This window comes from Nicotiana sylvestris, chromosome 11 (genome assembly GCF_000393655.2).
Source record: "Nicotiana sylvestris chromosome 11, ASM39365v2, whole genome shotgun sequence".
In the NCBI taxonomy this organism is placed as follows: domain Eukaryota; kingdom Viridiplantae; phylum Streptophyta; class Magnoliopsida; order Solanales; family Solanaceae; genus Nicotiana; species Nicotiana sylvestris.
In genome coordinates, this window is record NC_091067.1 from 12525366 (window position 1) to 12543222 (window position 17857).

A 17857-nucleotide genomic window follows, 5' to 3' on the forward strand; every position below is an offset into this window, starting at 1 on the left:
ATATAGCATTGCTAATACAATGTCCGGTTCATGTTTTTCTTTTCCACATAACTAATACACGTATAAGTTATGAGGGAATCTATATATTATTTATGCAGGATAGAAGGTGGAATAACTTATACATGTATTAGTATACTCGTATTAAAATACAAAATGACAAGAATACCCTTTATTCAAACTTGTATTTTTTTGTTTAACAAGATATATTTAAACTATACTAACAATTTTAATAAAATAAAATAAGCTAATAATAAATAAAACTCACATTACATTTATATTACTAATCCTTATATAACTACCGCATAACTAATCCCCGTAGAACTAATCTATGCATAACTAATCCCAACATAACTCAATCCCTGCATAACTAATACATGCATTACTTATTTCTGCATAACTAATGTTTGTATAACTAATACCAGCATAACTCATACATGTATAACTAATACCTGCATAACTCTAACCGGCAACCAAACGACCCCTAATGAATATTCATTATTGAATATTCACAAGGAATTACTAGTAGGTAACCGTTATTTGAATTTTTGGCGGGACCACTACAGAATTTTGGCAATAGCTAGTTTGAATGGTCGGATTTTCAGTCCAGACGTAGGAGCACAATTTTCACGGAGCCTGTAACTTTCTTCTTCGTCCTTTGATTTTGAATCTCTAAATTCCAGGTATGAAATTTCTTCACATTTGTCTCTGTTATTTCATCCCAACATTCACTTTTTTGATAGTTTTCCTGAGTTTAAAATTGAATATTCTTCGTGGCTTGAAGTCTGAAATTGTGATTTTTATATTGGTTATTTCTGAATCTTTTTTTTTTTTTTGTGTGTGTGTGTGGGGGGGGGGGGGTGATTTCATTGCCACTTGCTGACGAGAAAGCCCCATTGGTTTTGGGGGGTGGGGGAAGGGGGATCCAGCTCCCTAAGGTTGTCCAAAGAAAAATGGTTTCCCATAAGGTGTTTGCTTAAGTGCCTGAATGAATTATTTAGCTCTGTGAAGTATTTTTCACCTGTCATATTGATTCAAGATGGTTAAAATAGCTCACTTTGACTGCAGGATTGCACTTTCTTTGGACCGTATTTGAGTTGTTCATTGTCCAATTGAGAATATCTATCCTTTAGCTGTTTCGGGTTAACCGAAACTTCCAGTATAAACTGCCATTGTCTGAAATCTGAAATGGAACCTTGTTCTACGGCTGAACCTAACATGATCTCCATGTAGAACATAAACATCTAAATTCATAATCACTTAACACTATAATATATGTTTAAGAGTTGGGTAAGTACAGATATATAATAGTTCTCTGACTTCATAACAATTTGTAATGAATCAGAAATCAATTACACGTCAGTCTCAAACTAGTTGAGATCGGATACATGAACTATCTGTATCCTTTCGCGTACAATTTATTATATCTTAAGGTAAGCTGAATTGACACTGGTTATACTCTACGTATACGCAGAGTTAAAGGGCAGAAGATAATAAACCAAAAAACCATATTAACAAATTATGTGGGACAGTATATACTAGCCAGTCTTAAACTTCCACACCCTTAGCGTTCAAGCGGTGGAAAAACACCTACATAAGCTTCTACTTCTGAAACCCCATATGTAGTCAAAATCCTAATTCTTCTTGTCGTCCGTCGACAAGTTAGTTTCTAGAATCCTTCACCTACATATTAGTATGGAGCTTCCTCAGTATTATCACCTAATAATCATTTCATAAAACGATTACACGTGTTAATACATACATAAATGTACTAACATGACAAATATATTCCTAATTAGTTGATATCACCTATATAAATTTTTTTCTTCCATTGTGCCTAATCTTTAGTTTGCATGGATTCCAAGAAATTGTAGGTATTTCCAAACCATTTTCTTCCATGTGATTTTAGGTCTACCTTATCCCCCTTTTAGCACCATCGCTCACCATGCTTTCATACCTATGTACCGGTGCATCTGGAGGTCGACGCAGGCAAACCATTGCAAGCAACCTTCTTTTGTTTCTATTAAAGTAGCTAGGTGCCAAAAATATAATAAACGATAATAAAAGAAAATCATAACAATTATCTTCATCGTAGTTACAACAAGTCAACAACTTAATATTATGGCAAGTCATTGCCTAATATTCATTTAATTATGTCTCAATGACATTACTTCAACATTACATGAAATAGAACTTGTAGTTGTAGAAATTTTAAACTTTCCTTTCAATCATAGTTCAGTTAATCATGAGACACTAAGTTCTGATTATCTTCTTCTGTACAATCAGATTTACAACTATACGAACTTTCACTTCTTGGAGAAATGTTATCTTGACAACACTCATCATGAGGTATATCTTGCCCCCTTTTTCTTAGTTGATCAAGCTCAGCTGCCACCTCCTTCATGCCTGGCCTTCTCTGTGCAGTGCATTATAATTTAAGCATCTCTTGGCAAGCTTAGCCACAGCAAGAATCACTTTTTCATCCTCAAGGTCTTTTATAATTTCAGTGTCTAAAATCTCAAAAATGAGATTTTGTTTCAATAATAATGTAAAGCGTTTGACCAAACCTGGATCTTCTATTATGTTTGAAGAGACAACTCTTTGGCTTGTCAGAAGCTCTGCAAGAACTACACCAAATGCATAGACATCACATTTGTCATTAAGTTGACCAGATCGAAAATATTGTGGATCCATGTAACCAAATGTACCACCTACTAGTGTTGTTAAATGAGTCTTGTCAACAGACAATAATCTCGAAAGTCCAAACTCAAAAACCACTGCTCTAAAAGCATCGTCTAATAATATGTTGCTTGATTTGATATCTCTGTGAAGAATAGGAGTAGAAGCACATGAGTGCATGTAAGAAATGGCCCCTGCTACTTCCGCAGCAATTCGCAAGCGATGGTCCCACGATAGTATTATTGTTGATGGTTTTGAGACAGTAGGATCAGAATTGTGACTACGGTTTCGATGAATATGGGATGACAAGGTTCCATTAGAGATGTATTCATAAACCAATAAAGGAACGTCAATTTCTAAACAACAGCCAAGTACCTATCAAAAATAGTAAATTTAAATATTACTCACTCCTTTTTAATTTATGTGGCGTATTTTGTTTGGACACAGTTTAATAACAAAAGAAAGACTTTTGGAATCTACTGTCTTAAACATGCCATGAGATTATAAAGGCATGCTATTAAGGTAAAATGAGAACTTTAACTTAGATTTTCAAATATAGAAAGATGCCATTCCTTTTTGAACAAACTAATAAGGAAATAGTGCCACAAAAAATGGAACAGAGGGAGTAAAAGTGTGATTAAATGCTGGGTTCATTTGTCGTTTGAGTTATCCTATGTGTTTAAAGTGTGTCTATTGAGTAATTTTAGATTGTTCATTAATTATAGTTTATGTAAATTGGTGTTTAAAAGTTGTTGTAGTAGGCTATATATATGTCAAGTCTAGTGTGTTGTCTTGTTAGAGTGGAGTATTTCCAATGTTATTAGTGTGTTTTACGTTTATCTCTCCATTTTACAGCCTCCTTGTGCCTTATAAATTTTTTATCCTTTGCATAATGTTATTCTCTTCTTCCATAATTTGTAGCAAGAGCCTAATTTAAATTCTAAAGCAGTACCTTGACAATGTATCTGTGATTTATCTGGGAGAGAATAAGTATCTCATTTATAAACTGTTCAATTTGATCTTCATCCATTTTATTGGACTTCTTCACAGCTAAAATGCTTCCATCTGATAACATTCCTTTGTAGACAGTACTAGCCCCTCCTTTTCCAAGTATTCGACTTTCATTGAAATTGTCTGTTGCTTTCTCCAACTCCTCTTTGAAAAAGAGCTTTAACAAAGAGCCACCACTACTTTCTTCACTAAAGGGAATACGTTGTCGCAAAAGCAATCCACCGTTCCTCTTGAAAAACTTTTGTTTAGCTTTCTTTTCTTCCCTCTTCTGAAGCCTTTTGCATAGCCAAAGACAAACTGCTATCAAGATTACAAAAGTAACTGCTGCTACAACATCTGCTTGTGAGAAAACCAATTTCATACAAAAGAAACATAAATCCATTTTTAGAACACCCTGAACTAGTGCTCCTCCTATTTTCTTCCATAATTTTCCAGGCCCTTTTGTAATTTTAAAACTTAGATTAAGATAAATGAGCTTCTAATATTCTTAAAGAGCAGTTAGCTAGAACAAATGTAAGTATAAAGTTCTTAGTCAGGTATAACAGTTCAAGGAGTAATATGTCTCAAACAAAAAGTTACGGAAAGCATAAATTACTTAACAAAAAGAAAAATAAGAACAAAAAAAAGGACAAAGAAGAGAGTTATACAATACCTAAGAAGAGTTGTATAGTCAGCATAAGTTTCACATCATTTGGGTCACAAAGGAAACTGCCAGGAGTATTTATGCAGCGAGCATCATTGGGATATGAATGCTTCCCTTGTTGACTTGCACACTCTTTGATGTCTGTGGAAATTAACATCAAGTCAAAGAAAAATAAGAAAGAGATACAACACAATGAATGGCTCAAAGTTCTTTGATCTCGTTATCAACAAGCTTGATCAATGGTCTAATTTTATGCTTGTTTTTACTCAAGGGGATAAGGGAAGGGAAAGGAGGTAAGACGATAGTGAGAATTGAACCCTCAGATATTATATGATAAATTCTCACTGGTACCATTGGAGTACAAGCCTTGGTAGTAGTTTTATGTTTCTTTCAATTAGTGAAATAAAAAAGAGTTTAACTTCTGTACACTTACAGTGTAGAACTTTTTACACTTTTAGGTCACCTAAAAGATAACTGTAAGTAATTATCCATAAAGAGCGAGATTAGTTACCTGAAAAATACGACATGTTACGTGCTAAAACAATACTTGATATCATTTATGTGTCTTAGTTTGATTGACCAAGAAGTTTAAAAGTATAAGGAATACTTTTGAATGTCGTTGTTTTAAACAAAAGGTGTATATATCATGCCAAAAGTATCCCTTGAATCATGTGGTCTTACACATTCTATTACATTCCTATGAAGGAGTGTTATTAAGGGGTATAAATATATATACTGGAATTAAAAACTTTACTAAAACCAGGATCTAGTTACTTAGCTACGAGTTTGTCTAAACCTAGTAGCTTTGGCTTAGAACCTGTATGTGTGAAAAGCGCACTAAATGAATACAAAAAATAAATCTTAGACCCAGTAAACTAGATGACATGCCGTAGAATCTTAAATTCGAACCCATAAAGTTCATATCATGGATCTATCTCAAATAGAAATGCGACGTTCTCTTTGAAATAGATTAAAAATAAAGACACATAAATTAAAATGGCGGGGGTAATATATAAGTTAGATCCAGATAAAGATGGACACGGGAATTAGTACCTTGGCATCCATTAGGGAGGTAAGGGTTGCCTTGATAACCAGGAGAGCAATTGCATCGATATCCCTCAGTAGGTCTAGTAGTGTCATCAACGCACCTACTGTTCTTTCCGCATGCATATTTTGGCGTTCTGGTGGCTTTGTCGCAACTAACATTGCCAATTACCCAGTTCACCGCCTGCCCGACGTTATAATAATCATCTTTTTTGCACTTACCAAGTAATTGAGTGAATTCAGATTCAGCAATGCCTTTTTCCACAACTAATAAATAGGTGCAATTGCTAGATGTCCATGATGTTTTCTCCGTGTTCATTGTTTGTATGGAGGCAAAGAGAATTCTTGGCATTCTTGAAAAAGCAGACAGACAACAACCGTGATTCCCAGTGCAATAAGTTGATGAAGCTGAATATGAAGCATTACTGGAGTCATAGAGCAGTGAACCTATAACGTAAAAACACTTTTTGAACCACTTTTGCTACCACCTTAGATAATTCCCTTATGTTAAGGGAATTCAACAATTTATAATATATATACCCAAAAAAGTGTAATTTTACCCTACTTGCACAATATAATTTTCTGATGAAAGAAATTCATATAAACCGTTTACTTACCTTTAGCTCCACCACTGTCGCAGAAAGAAGCACATCCACTTACAATATTGTCTTGGCGTCTACTACTGTTGTCTAAATCTTTGATATAAGCATAAATATCACACCCAATGGCTACTAAATTATTCTTGATGGAAACACTGAAATACTCATTGATGTATTTTCCCGTGCTGTATTCATCACCGTAAATGTTCTTTCCAGATGATTTGTTGTAGGGGTAAGGACTGAAAGGAATAACAATCGTGATGGTGTCCATGGATATGTGTTTCACAGATCTATCATTAAGACCACGACTAAAAGCAGTGTTGTTATTGCACCTCACTTCGAATTGTTCATCGAAGTAACGCCCTTTTCCTATCCCAAATGGATAAGGAATGGTTAAGTTGCCGCATCTTTCTGGGCAGCCAGGCTTTGATGAAGATATTAGTGCTGGTAGTGATCTTATTCTTATAGCTGAAAGCCTGAAACTTGTGCTGTTTCTTTAAGAAGCAGGCCAATAAGAAGAATAAAAAATGACCACATGGTGGTAATCTGCATCTTCGTATATACTGATACTACTGCATGCCTTCTTTGGTAGAATCATATATTATAATGGTAAAAGTTCTGGAAATCCCAGTTCTCCACAAAGAAAAAAGAAGAAAAAGACTTTACATTACAAGTGGAACATATAAGAGAAAAAGGCAAAAATAGCACCTACGGATGTGGTCTAGTGGTAAATGAAGTGGGTGAGAAGGGTTAAATCCTAGCGGAGGCAAAAAACACTAGGTGATTTCTTCAATCAATCCAAGCCTTAGTGGATAGAATTACTTGGTGTCTGTTGCTGGTAGTCGGTGGCAGGTATCCCGTAGAATTAATCAGGTGCACGCAAGCTGGCTAGGATACCACGGTTATAAATAAATAAAAAAAGCATATAGTACACTATCTTTGGACTTAAGACTAAAAATGATTCTCTGTCTTTCACATGGAGCACTAACGAAGTGGTGCACTTTCAGTATGTGAATGTTCTCTCTTCTATATTTCTTCTTCTTTTTTTTTTTTGTGTTGTTTGGTTTTGGTTCTTCATGTTGGAAAACGTGTCAGGCTAATAGAAGGTGAAAATATTTAAAATAGAAAAGTAATAAATTGCACAAGACAAGATTTACGTAATTCGGCAATTTTTATCTAATTTACGGCCACACAAAGAATAACTCTTTATTAATTGAAGAGAAAGAAGAAGTTGAGGGATAATTTACAATTAAGGAAGGGGATGCCAATTTATAAGCAGAGCGTCTGCTGAAAGAAAATTTTCAACAAATGTGAATATGAAGAAGACGGCACCGCAAATTGCACGCCAAATTCTTCTTTTACATTTGCAGCCCGCCAACTTTGACTTGGTGGGGTGAGAGAGGCTGCCGCAAAAAAATTTCACGCTTTCTTTCTTCTCCTTTTCTCTTTGTCTTCTTTTACAGCTTTTCTCTTCTTTCTTTTATTTTACAGCTGGATTTGTTCCTTTCAATCTCCCACTCAAACCCATATACATCAAGAAAGAAAATTAAAAAAAACGATTTACTATTCTCTGGTGGCGCCTTCACATTATCAATCTTGAAGGCTAACTGAGGTGATGCATAGCCTCAGTTTGTCAACACTGATAACTTTGATCAACATGTCTGACGGGTTCTTCGATTCTGGTATCTTCTGCAGGGAAAGAGTTCCTTCACTTATCAACTCTCGGATATGATGATACCTCAACTGGATGTGATTTGATCTTGCATGAAATATTGGATTCTTGGCAAGATGAATTGCACTCTGGCTATCGCTGAAAAGCTCACAATTGTCCTGCTCTTTACCTAGCTCTTTAAGAAAGTTCTTGAGCCAGATCATCTCTTTTTCAACTTCTGAGATTGTCATGTACTCTGCTTCTATGGTAGATAGAGCAACACTTTTCTGACGTCTGGACATCCAACTAACAGCACTACCACCTAAGGTGAATGCGTAGCAGGTGGTACTTTTGCGACTATCCATATCGCCGCCTAAATTTGCATCAACAAAACCTTGTAAGATAATATTGCTCCTTTTAAAACAAAGTGTCATACCTGAGGTGCCTTTGAGATATCGCAATATCCATTTTACACCTTTCCAATGCTCATTTCCTGAATCTGGCATGTATCTACTGACAACTCCAACTGCATGGGCTATGTCAGGTGTGGTGCAAACCATAGCATACATCAAACTTCATACTACTGAAGCATATGGAACTTTGGACATGTACTTCCTTTCTTCATCTGTCTTAGATGATTGGTCCTTCGACAGATTAAGATGGCTTCCGAGTGGAGTGCTTCTGGTCTTTGCATCATAAAAGTTGAACCTGCTTAGTACCTTTTGTGTGTATTTTTCTTGAGACAATTTTAAGGTTCCTTCAGACATGTTTCTGTTAATCCCCATCCCATACATTTGCTTAGCTGGTCCTAAGTCTTTCATTTCTAACTCCTCCGCCAGTTGTTGCTTAACCATGGTGATCTCTTTTATGCTAGATCCTGTAATTAGCATAACATCAACGTACAACAGTAAAATGATATAGGATTCATCAAGATTTTTGATATAACAGCAATGGTCCATCTCACATCGCGCGAAACCATTGTTATGCATGAATCCATCAAATTTCTTGTACCATTGTCAGGGAGCTTGTTTCAAACCATACAAACTCTTCTTCAACTTACACACAATGTTTTCTTTACCAAAAACTTGAAAACCTTCAGGTTTCTTCACGTAGATGTCTTCTTCAAGGTCACCATGCAAGAAAGCAGTTTTAACATTTAGCTTCTCCGAATGCAAATTTTCTACAGCTACGATACTTAGCACCAACCTGATAGTAGTTAATTTAACTACAAGAGAGAAGATCTCGGTGTAGTCAATTCCTTCCTTCTGCTGAAAGCCTTTTACTACTAATCATGCTTTGTATCTTTTCTTACCATCCTGCTCTTCCTTGACTCTGTACACCCACTTATTCTGCAATGCCTACTTTCCTTTGGTAACTCTGTAAGTATCCATATTTTATTCTCTTGAAGAGAATTCATCTCTTCTTTCATGGCTAGCTTCCATTTATCAGTGTTTATCACCTGCATTACTTCAACAAAATGTTCTGGTTCTCCAGCATCAGTCAGAAGTAAATAGTGGAGAGAGAGAGAAAGTTAAGCTATCTGGAGCATTCATGACTCTTTTAAATTTCCTTAATGTATGTTCAAGAGTAACTAATCCCGAATTTGATTCAAGTCCTGACTCCAGATTTTGTTTTGCATATGATTCTATCTCTGGTTCCGGTTCTGGTTCTGATCCAAATTCGGCTTTTGGTTCTTCATCTTCAATTTCATAATCAGTTGCAATCTCTCTAGCCACTTCATTTTCTGAGATTTCTTCTAACTCAACTATTTCAGATTTATTTTTTAGAAAACAAACTCATACCTTTCTTGTGGAATCATCAATGAAGGTGACATAATAGCGTGAGTCTCCCAGAGAAGTTATAAGAGTCGGTCCCCACACATCTGTATGCACTTGTTCCAGCTTCTCTTTCTTTGGTGTCCTTCCCTCCTTTGAAAAACTAACTCTCTTTTGTTTCCCGTAAATGCAATCTTCGCACAAACCTAATTCAACATGCTTTAGGTTTGACAACTTTTCTTTGGATGCCAACAACTTCATTCCCTTCTCACTCATATGCCCGAGCCTCCGGTGCCAGAATGTTGTATCACGACCTTGATCAACTATTGCTATAGTATTTCTCTGTATTGCAGTTGCATACAGTGTTCCCTTCTTGAAGCCTCATGCCACAACCAAATTTCCTTTGGTTATCTTCCACGATCCGTTACCGAATGTTGTTGTATATCCTTCACTGTCAATCTGACCTATAGATATTAGATTTTGTTTAGGCTAGGAACATGTCGGACTTTGTAATTTCCATAGCGTGCCTTGTGAAGTATTTTTATGAACTTCATCTTTCCCGACAATGTCCAAAGGTTCGTCGTCTGCTAGATAAACCTTCCAGAATTTTCTAGCAATATAATTAAGCAATAATTCTTTGCATGATATAGAGTGAAAGGATGCACCTGAGTCTAGAATCCAAGATTCGACTGGACTGTCTGCACAACAAATTAGTGCATCAACAGACTTGTTCAGCAATTACATTTGCTGAATTTTCTTCCTTCTTCTTTGGTTCTCTACATTGACTATTGTAGTGACCCTTTTTATCGCAATTCCAACAAGTAATGTCCTTGCGATTTTTGATTGCCCTCTTCTCCTTGACTTTGATTTGCCACGACCATGACTTTGTCCTCTTTGGTTGCTTCTCCCCCTGCTTTCGGTATGAAAAGTAGATCCTGGGGAATCAATTGATTCTCTTCGGCGAATATCTTCGCTTAGAACCAAGTCTCTAATATCATTCAATTTGAGTTTGGCATTTCCCAGTGAACTGCTAACTGCAGTTACCATTGCAGACCAACTCTCTAGTAGAGATGATAGTAGAATCAATGCACTGACTTCGTCATCAAATGTTATATTAACAGAACTCAACTGAGTTAATATTATATTAAACTCATTGATATGTTTCGTGACAGATCCACCTTCTGTCATCTTTAAGTTGAACAATCGACGCATCAAATAGACTTTATTTGAAGTAGATGGCTTCTCGTACATATTTGATAATGGCTTCATCAGACCTGCAGTGGTCTTCTCGTTAATGATGTTAAACGCCACATTTCGTGTTGGCGTCAAACGAATCACATCAAGAGCTTGGCGATCTAATAGATCTCAATCCGTTTGGCCATATTATCTGGTTTTATCTCAGTCAGATATAAGTGTAATTTTTTCTGGTACAAATAATCCTCTATTTGCATTTTCCAAAATTCAAAATCTTTGTCATTGAACATGTCAATCTTAACCTTCCCTTCTTCCGTTGCCATTTTTCACAAAAAAAAAATTATGTAAATAGTGTCTGTGAATAGTAACAACGAATACTATTCCATTTAAGAAAACATATCCTAACCGGATAGGTAGACAACAATCACTATTGGTGAACAATACTATCACTATTAATGAATAGTACTTCACTATTGTGAATAGTGTTAGTAATGATGATTAGTAGTGTCGCACTATTCTTGTGAATAGTACCTGCACAAGTACCATACTTTTCTACCAAAATTACACTATCTATGCTCTTATAACAGTTGTTGGGAAGCGTGTCACATTAATAGAAGTGAAAAAATATTTAAAAGAAAAAAACAATAAATTGCACAAGACAAGATTTACGTGGTTTGGCAATTTTTGTCTACTGTACGGCCACACAAAGAATAGCTATTTATTAATTGAAGAGATTGAAGAAGTTGAGGGATAATTTACAATTGAGGAAGGGATGCCTATTTATAGGCGTGTCTGCTGAAAGAAAATTTTCTACGAATGTGAATACGAAGAAGACAGCACCGCAAATTGCGCGCCAAAATCTTCTTTCACATTTGCAGCCCGCCAACTTTGACTTGGTGGGGTGAGAGAGACTGCCGCAAAAAATTTCCACGTTTTCTTTCTTCTCTTTTTCTCTTTTTCTTCTTATACCGCTTTTATCTTCTTTTATTTTATAGCTGGGTTTGTTCCTTTCATTTTATATGTGGAATAGTTGTTTCTGTTATTTGCAAAAGTATAACTCATGTCTGATGTTTATTTTTCTCATCCCATACGGATGAAAATATTAAGTTCTTTGGATCAAACCTATCTTTTTATGGCTCACTTATGTTATAAATTATTTTAAATATCTATTTATGTTCGATATGATTGTTGTGAGCACGTGATTTTTGCCCTATATGAATTACTCTCATAAATTCAAAACAAAAAATTTCTTTCAGTGTTTGCAATTTTGTGGATTTTCGTGGCATTTTCTGTTAATTGTTTGTCTTTTGTTTGTGCATTTTAATTAGTGAAAAATACAAAAAAATATGTTGCATTTGCATTTAGGATTTAATTCTACATTTTAGGATTAATTAATAAATTAGTTGTTTTATAAAAATGGGAAAAATCACAAAAAAATAGTTTATTTTGCACTTTTAAATTTTAATCTCGAATTTTGGTAATCTTTCCCTGAATTTGGTTTTTAATTAGTTGTGGTAATTATTTAGAGTTAGTTAATTTAATTTGATAGGATAATTTGGTTTGTGATTTAATTTATGTTTTATTTTTAATTTTTGAAAGAAAAATAAAACTTGAAATTGAAAAAAAAAAAAAAAAAGGTTTTGAAACAAAAGAATTTGAATTTTGGGCTTATCAATTGAATTCCCCCCCCCCCCCGGCGCAAAAGTATTCCGTTAATACCCGGCCCAAACCTGTTACTGCACCCAGTCTAAGCCAGCCTGACCAAACGACGTAGTATGGGGGTGTTACTACGTGTTTTGAGTTCACCAGTGTCGAATTAATCCTGGCCATCCATCCCCAGCTCATCCAACGATTGGGAAGTGGGGTCGTTTGAGTATTTAAATGTCTGAACAGCCCCCCTACCCCTCACTCATCGTACCTCTCTCACCTCTCAGAGCCCCCTTATCCGTGATAAACCCTAGCGACGCCGCCCTAATTCCCACCGCCTTAGCCCAGCGGCGCCAATATAACACCCCTGAACCCCCGTCTCACTCTCATTCCAGAAATCCACTCAGTTTCCTTGGAATATTAGTGAAGCTCCTCGAATTTGATTTGAAGGGACAACCCTAAAAGTCCAAAGGTCAGAATCGGCGAGGGTTAAAAAATTTTAGGCCTAAATCGATGTTACTCGTGTGTTCTTGATATTAAGAACCTACGATTAACTTCGAATCAGGCTGGAATTGATGAGTTGAAGGTTGTTCCTTAGGCCCTTTTGTCCGAGTCCTCTTGGGTATGTCTTTTTTCTTCTCCTCGGTTCTTTTCCTTCTCTAATCCTTCGTTTCTTCTATTATTTTTTGTCCTGTTAGGTCTTTTGTGCTCGTTTATGGGTTGTTTATTATGCATGTTATTTTAAAATATTAGGTCACTTAGCTTGATTAATGAGGTTGGTTTTTATCTGGTAATTTCTTTAATTTTAGCCCAGTACTTGATTTCTGTTTTTGAAGTTGTTCAGACTCGTCTCTGTTATGAGCATTTGTTTCAATCAAGTCAACTTTTTTGGGTTTGGGTTTATGCCTCTGATCTTTGATTTACTGGTTTGGGCCAAACCTGAATTAATTCAATTGGGTCGAATCGACCCATGCTCTATCCGGTTCCTTCAGGTAATAACAGGGTCATTAAGGGGTAATTTGGGTAGTCTAGGTTTGGGAATCTCTTTGTAACTGACTGGGGAAACTTCTAGGAAGCTGGGGTGGGGGCTAATTGGTAAATCTGATTTTTAAACTAAGGTTTCCTGAGCAAAAATGAAAATGTAAAAAGAGTTGAAGTGTAAGAATTGACTCTTGGAGTCTGCCCTAGTAGCTTGCCTATAAAGGCATCCAAAACTTGCCATTCAAGGCAGACCCAAGAGCTGAAGAGATAAGAAATCCCCAGAAAAACAAAAACGGCTAAAAACAACTGGAGGAGAACACTGTTTCATAGAGCTTTTCCTGCTTAAATTTCGGGATCCTCAATTTGCTGAAGCAACATATGCTTTATTTGGGTGTGAAATGGTTTGAGATCGAGATTGGTTGAAAGATTTCTGGTTTATTATTCGACTGAAGTTAGTTTCTGGGCTATTGTACCTTATTGCTGGGTTTCAAAATTGGTTTTCTGGTTCATTTCTTGTTGCTGAGTTCTGCTGCTGTTGTTGTTTCGTGCTTTCACCCCTTTTCCTTTTGGCAATATTCAGGTATGCCCTCAAAAACTTGCCATGGAACTGAATATTGACTAGCATGTATGAAGATTTGAAAATTCAAGTTAAAGCTTAAATGGAAATATTGAATTTTTGATGTAATTACTGTTGGTTACTACCATTATGTGCAATTAAATGCTTCAGTTTTGTGGCAATCCAGTTTCCGGTTCATGTTGGTTTGTTTACTCATGATAGTAGCTTAGAATGGTTTAGTTGTTTAAATTAAATGTGTAATTTCAGAGTATGGGGGCACTGTGATAGTGTTTGAATCCTATTTGTATGAACGAACTGTTAAACATTTTTGTAAGGGGAAACTGTTTGAAGGTGTCTGATAGTTGTCTTGGTTTGAAATCAAGGTTTGTTGTATTGAGTGATGTCCATGACTCTGCTTTGCACTCTGAAAGGCGTCATGGTATTGTATTTAGTTAAAGTAGTTTTTTGGTCTATGTCAGTTCCAATCCCATATGTTTGTTTGTAGGAAGTTAGTTTAAGAAAATTTAAAATGCAACCATGATCATTTCGTCAATTACGGTATCAGCATTGTTATCGTAAGGCCTTTCACTTAGTAAATTTGACCCAAAAATGCAGGCTGGGATAAAATTGCAAGTTCATGCCAGTTGACTTGTACTTGCATATTGGAATTTAGAGATGGAATCGTTAATACAATAGCGTGTCTCGATTAGATTTGCATTTTGATAATGTTTATGCCAGCAATTGCTTTTGTCTGAAATCGGGGCTTAAGTAAGTCCAGTAAGGGAACTAACATTTGTTTTGACTGCATGGCCTAAACCAGAAGACATGGGCCATTGGGGTTATATGCTCTTGCATTCTTGACTTCTTCTTTGCAGTTGATACTTGGGCCTCAATTTAGGCCCAAGCTTTGAAAGATGAAGTACAGATAGCCTTATATTTAATAAGTTGGGTTTGAGCATTGACTTAAAAGTAGCCAATAGTTTTCTTCAAATTTCATTTAGTTGGTTTGGTTAGTGAGAGTGCGCCATCTTAAACAAGAATAACTTATGGCCCACATGTACGAGTTTATAGACGCTTTAATTAGAATAGATTGAGGTGCGCCATGCTTGACAAAAGTGACAATTGCATGGCCCTTATTTTAACTAACTTCGTTTTGATCCTTAGAATTCGAGGTGCGCCATTTAGCAAATTTCTATGGCTCTCGCAAAGTTGCACATTCATAATTGCTTTAGGCGCGTTATTTTAATAAATTACCTTCCTAAACTCGGGTGCACATTTATGTGACCCAAATCCAAATCTCAACAACATTAGATAAAATATGTCGAGAGCCGCGGGTGCATTTATGTGACGTGGTTCAAGACGTATTTTAAATGACACTGCAATCTTCCTTAAAAGTAATTCAAAGCGGCATAAAGTTAAAATTTTCACATAGGTTCATAATTATTTAAAATCAGATAATTAAGCTGAATATGGCAGTTGAGCGACCGTGCTAGAACCACGGAACTCGTAAATGCCTAACACCTTCTCCCGAGTTACCAGAATTCCTTACCCGGATTTCTGGTTCGCGAACTGTTAAACAGAGTCAACCTTTTCTCAACTCGGGATTTTAAACCGGTGACTTGGGACACCTTAGACTATCCCAAGTTGCGACTCTGAATTTTTAATAAAAATAATCCAGTTTCGATTGTCACTTTAAGTTGAAAAAAACTCCTTTATACACCCTTCTCGAGGGTGTAGGTAAAAAAGGAGGTGTGACAGCTCTGGCGACTCTGCTGGGGACCGAACCCAGAATCTCTGGTTCAGGGTTCAAGAATTTGAGCTTAGATGAATTATTATATTTGGTTTTATCTGTTATATGATTTTATTACATATTTGGGCCTAATGTGCTAAATGTTGCTTTTACCGCTTTGATATTATCTGAACTGTATATAAACTACTACGAAACCCTTCTCTTCTCATCTTCGGGGATGTGCACGCTGGCCGTGACTCCCTATTCTGTTAGTGTCATACCTTGAAATAAGAAAGAGGCTCAGACAAGTTACTAAGTCAGATGGCCTTTTGGTTCCCGGTACGTAGCCCCCTCCTAGGCTCGAGTTGTCCGCTCGGGTAAGCCAGGTCTAGAACAATAAACCCAGGTTTTAAACCTAGTATAACAAAGCCTCATGCTGGATCCCTAGTAGGCACGTTTGTTTGCATCATGTGCATTTGATTTTGGAGACTCAACACAGGGGTTGGGTCTGTCTCGGACAGGTGTACCCGAAATGTAAAGACCATTATGATACATCTTACTTGCTACTTGCGTATTTATTTGCTTCAGATTTGCATGTTGACCGGCTTACAAGGAAAACTTAGATGGTTGAGAGGGATAAGCGCCTGTTTTAAAAAATCAATGTCCCAAACAAACCGAAACTCTACCAAAATTTTGAAGAAAAAAAATAATTTTGTAGTTTTCAAAGAAAAGAAAAAAAAAAGAGGGAAAATTTTTGTGTTTTAAAAAGGAAAAATTGTTGGTTTTATTTTGACAAATTTGTCCGAACTACGCCAGTTTGATTCTCATAGGGTGTGAGATACGTAGGCAATCCTCATTGAGTCCAACTTCTTTTTGCAAAAATAGCCCAAAAGAAACAAAATTGTACTTTTATTTGAAAATAATTAGGGTGATGTCATTCTTGTCAAAAATAGCCGAATGTCCCTAAAAAGACGTCGGAAGGCTGCTTTTGTAAGAACAACCGCATATGGCCATTTTTCAAGGTTTTCACTGGTTAGCCAACACAGCCTTAAAATCCTCGTCTCCGAGGTGCTGAAAGGCCGTATTTGCAAAATCGGATTTTATTTAATTTGAAAAAAAAGTGTCAATTTGTTTTTGAGTCAATTGAATCGTAATATTTGCTTAACCGCCCTAAAAAATGTGCAGAATGAGCACAAGCCAAAATTTGCCAATAACAATCGTGAACAAGATCCCTTTGGAGTTGCATATGTGGTGGGATGATCTGGGTAAATCGGGACAAGATACGGTCAATCTATACTTGGGAGGCCTCACTGGGTTGCTGAAGATTAATCCTAGGGGAGACATCATAAAGGCGTTGGTTACATTTTGGGACCCGGCCCACAACGTATTTTATTTCTTAGATTTCGAACTTACCCCAACATTGGAAGAAATAGCCAGATATATTGGGAATCCCAAAGTTCCCCTGAGACACCAGTACCTGATTGGTCCAAGGGCCGTAGCCGTACACAAGTTCTTAGACCTTTTGAAAATAAGCAAGGGGGTCCACAACCCAGACTTGGCAGCTGGTTTTTGTACTCTGCAGTTTATATACAACAGATATGGTCATGTAGGAGGGTTCAACAAGCCAGAAAATAAAATCTACAGCAAAGGAAACCGCCTTAAGTGGGAAGAACACATGTCTTTCGCATTTATGTTGGTCTTTTTGGGACTTTTGGTGTTTCCTAGAAAAAATGGGAATATTGACATACAAGTAGCCGGAGTTGTCAGCACTTTGCTTACTCAGGCCAATAGCACCCTCGCACCCATGATAGTAGCTGAAATCTTTCGCGTTCTCACATCCTGTAAAGCCGGAGGAGACTTTTTCGAGGGGTGCAACGTGTTGTTGCAGATGTGGATGATAGAACACTTATGCCACCGTCCTCAATTTATGAGCTATGGGTCGACAGAGAAAACATGTGTAGAAGAATTTTACACAAGGGTTAATGGGATTAGCCTGCCGAAGGGGGTGACAGAGTGGGTAGCGCACCTCCGCTCCATCACTGCAAACCAAATAGAGTGGACATTTGGATGGCTGTCTGTGGATGAGGTCATATACATGCCAGCCACCGGGCCTCATTTCCTCTTGATGCGACTCAAGAGTATCAAGCCTTATGCTCCATATCGGGTTTTGAGGTAGCTGGGGAGATGCCAGATAGTTCCGAGAGATGAAGATCTTAGTGCCCAAGTAGTCGAGATCGGGCCTAACGGTCAGTTTCATGAAGCAGCAGTCCGCCAAATTTGGAGCGAATGCCAATACTTAACAGCCAATACTTGTGTACGTGATTCATCCAAAGGTGAGGTTTCACCAGGGT

At 36.8% G+C, this 17857-nt stretch overlaps 1 protein-coding gene across 4 annotated transcripts; it reads right to left on the reverse strand.

Annotated features, from left to right (window-relative positions):
• Positions 1–2105: 2105 nt before the first annotated feature.
• Positions 2106–6604, reverse strand: LOC104235026 (putative wall-associated receptor kinase-like 16). Of its 4 annotated transcripts, none has more exons than XM_070163069.1 (5): positions 5992–6604; positions 5384–5821; positions 4340–4471; positions 3629–3984; positions 2106–3051 (listed from the first exon to the last, which is right to left on the reverse strand). In XM_070163069.1, the coding sequence occupies exons 1-5, from the start codon at positions 6242–6244 to the stop codon at positions 2398–2400; spliced, it is 1833 nt and encodes a 610-aa protein (XP_070019170.1). In that variant the 5' UTR covers positions 6245–6604; the 3' UTR covers positions 2106–2397. The 4 variants fall into 4 exon arrangements, with proteins under 4 accessions (XP_070019170.1, XP_070019169.1, XP_070019172.1 ...); XM_070163068.1 differs by having other exon boundaries at positions 3629–4023; XM_070163071.1 differs by having other exon boundaries at positions 2511–2624; positions 3629–4023.
• Between the last annotated feature and the right edge of the window lie 11253 nt (positions 6605–17857).

Bases quoted from the DNA above. Each gene is read 5' to 3' on its own strand.
- LOC104235026 (XM_070163068.1), bottom strand. From the start codon at position 6,244: ATGGACACCATCACGATTGTTATTCCTTTCAGTCCTTACCCCTACAAC. The intron at 4,472-5,383 runs GTACTAATTCCC...TAATTTCCACAG, and splicing joins CCTCCCTAATGGATGCCAAG to ACATCAAAGAGTGTGCAAGT. The intron at 4,024-4,339 runs GTATTGTATAAC...TCTCACAAGCAG, and splicing joins GACTATACAACTCTTCTTAG to ATGTTGTAGCAGCAGTTACT.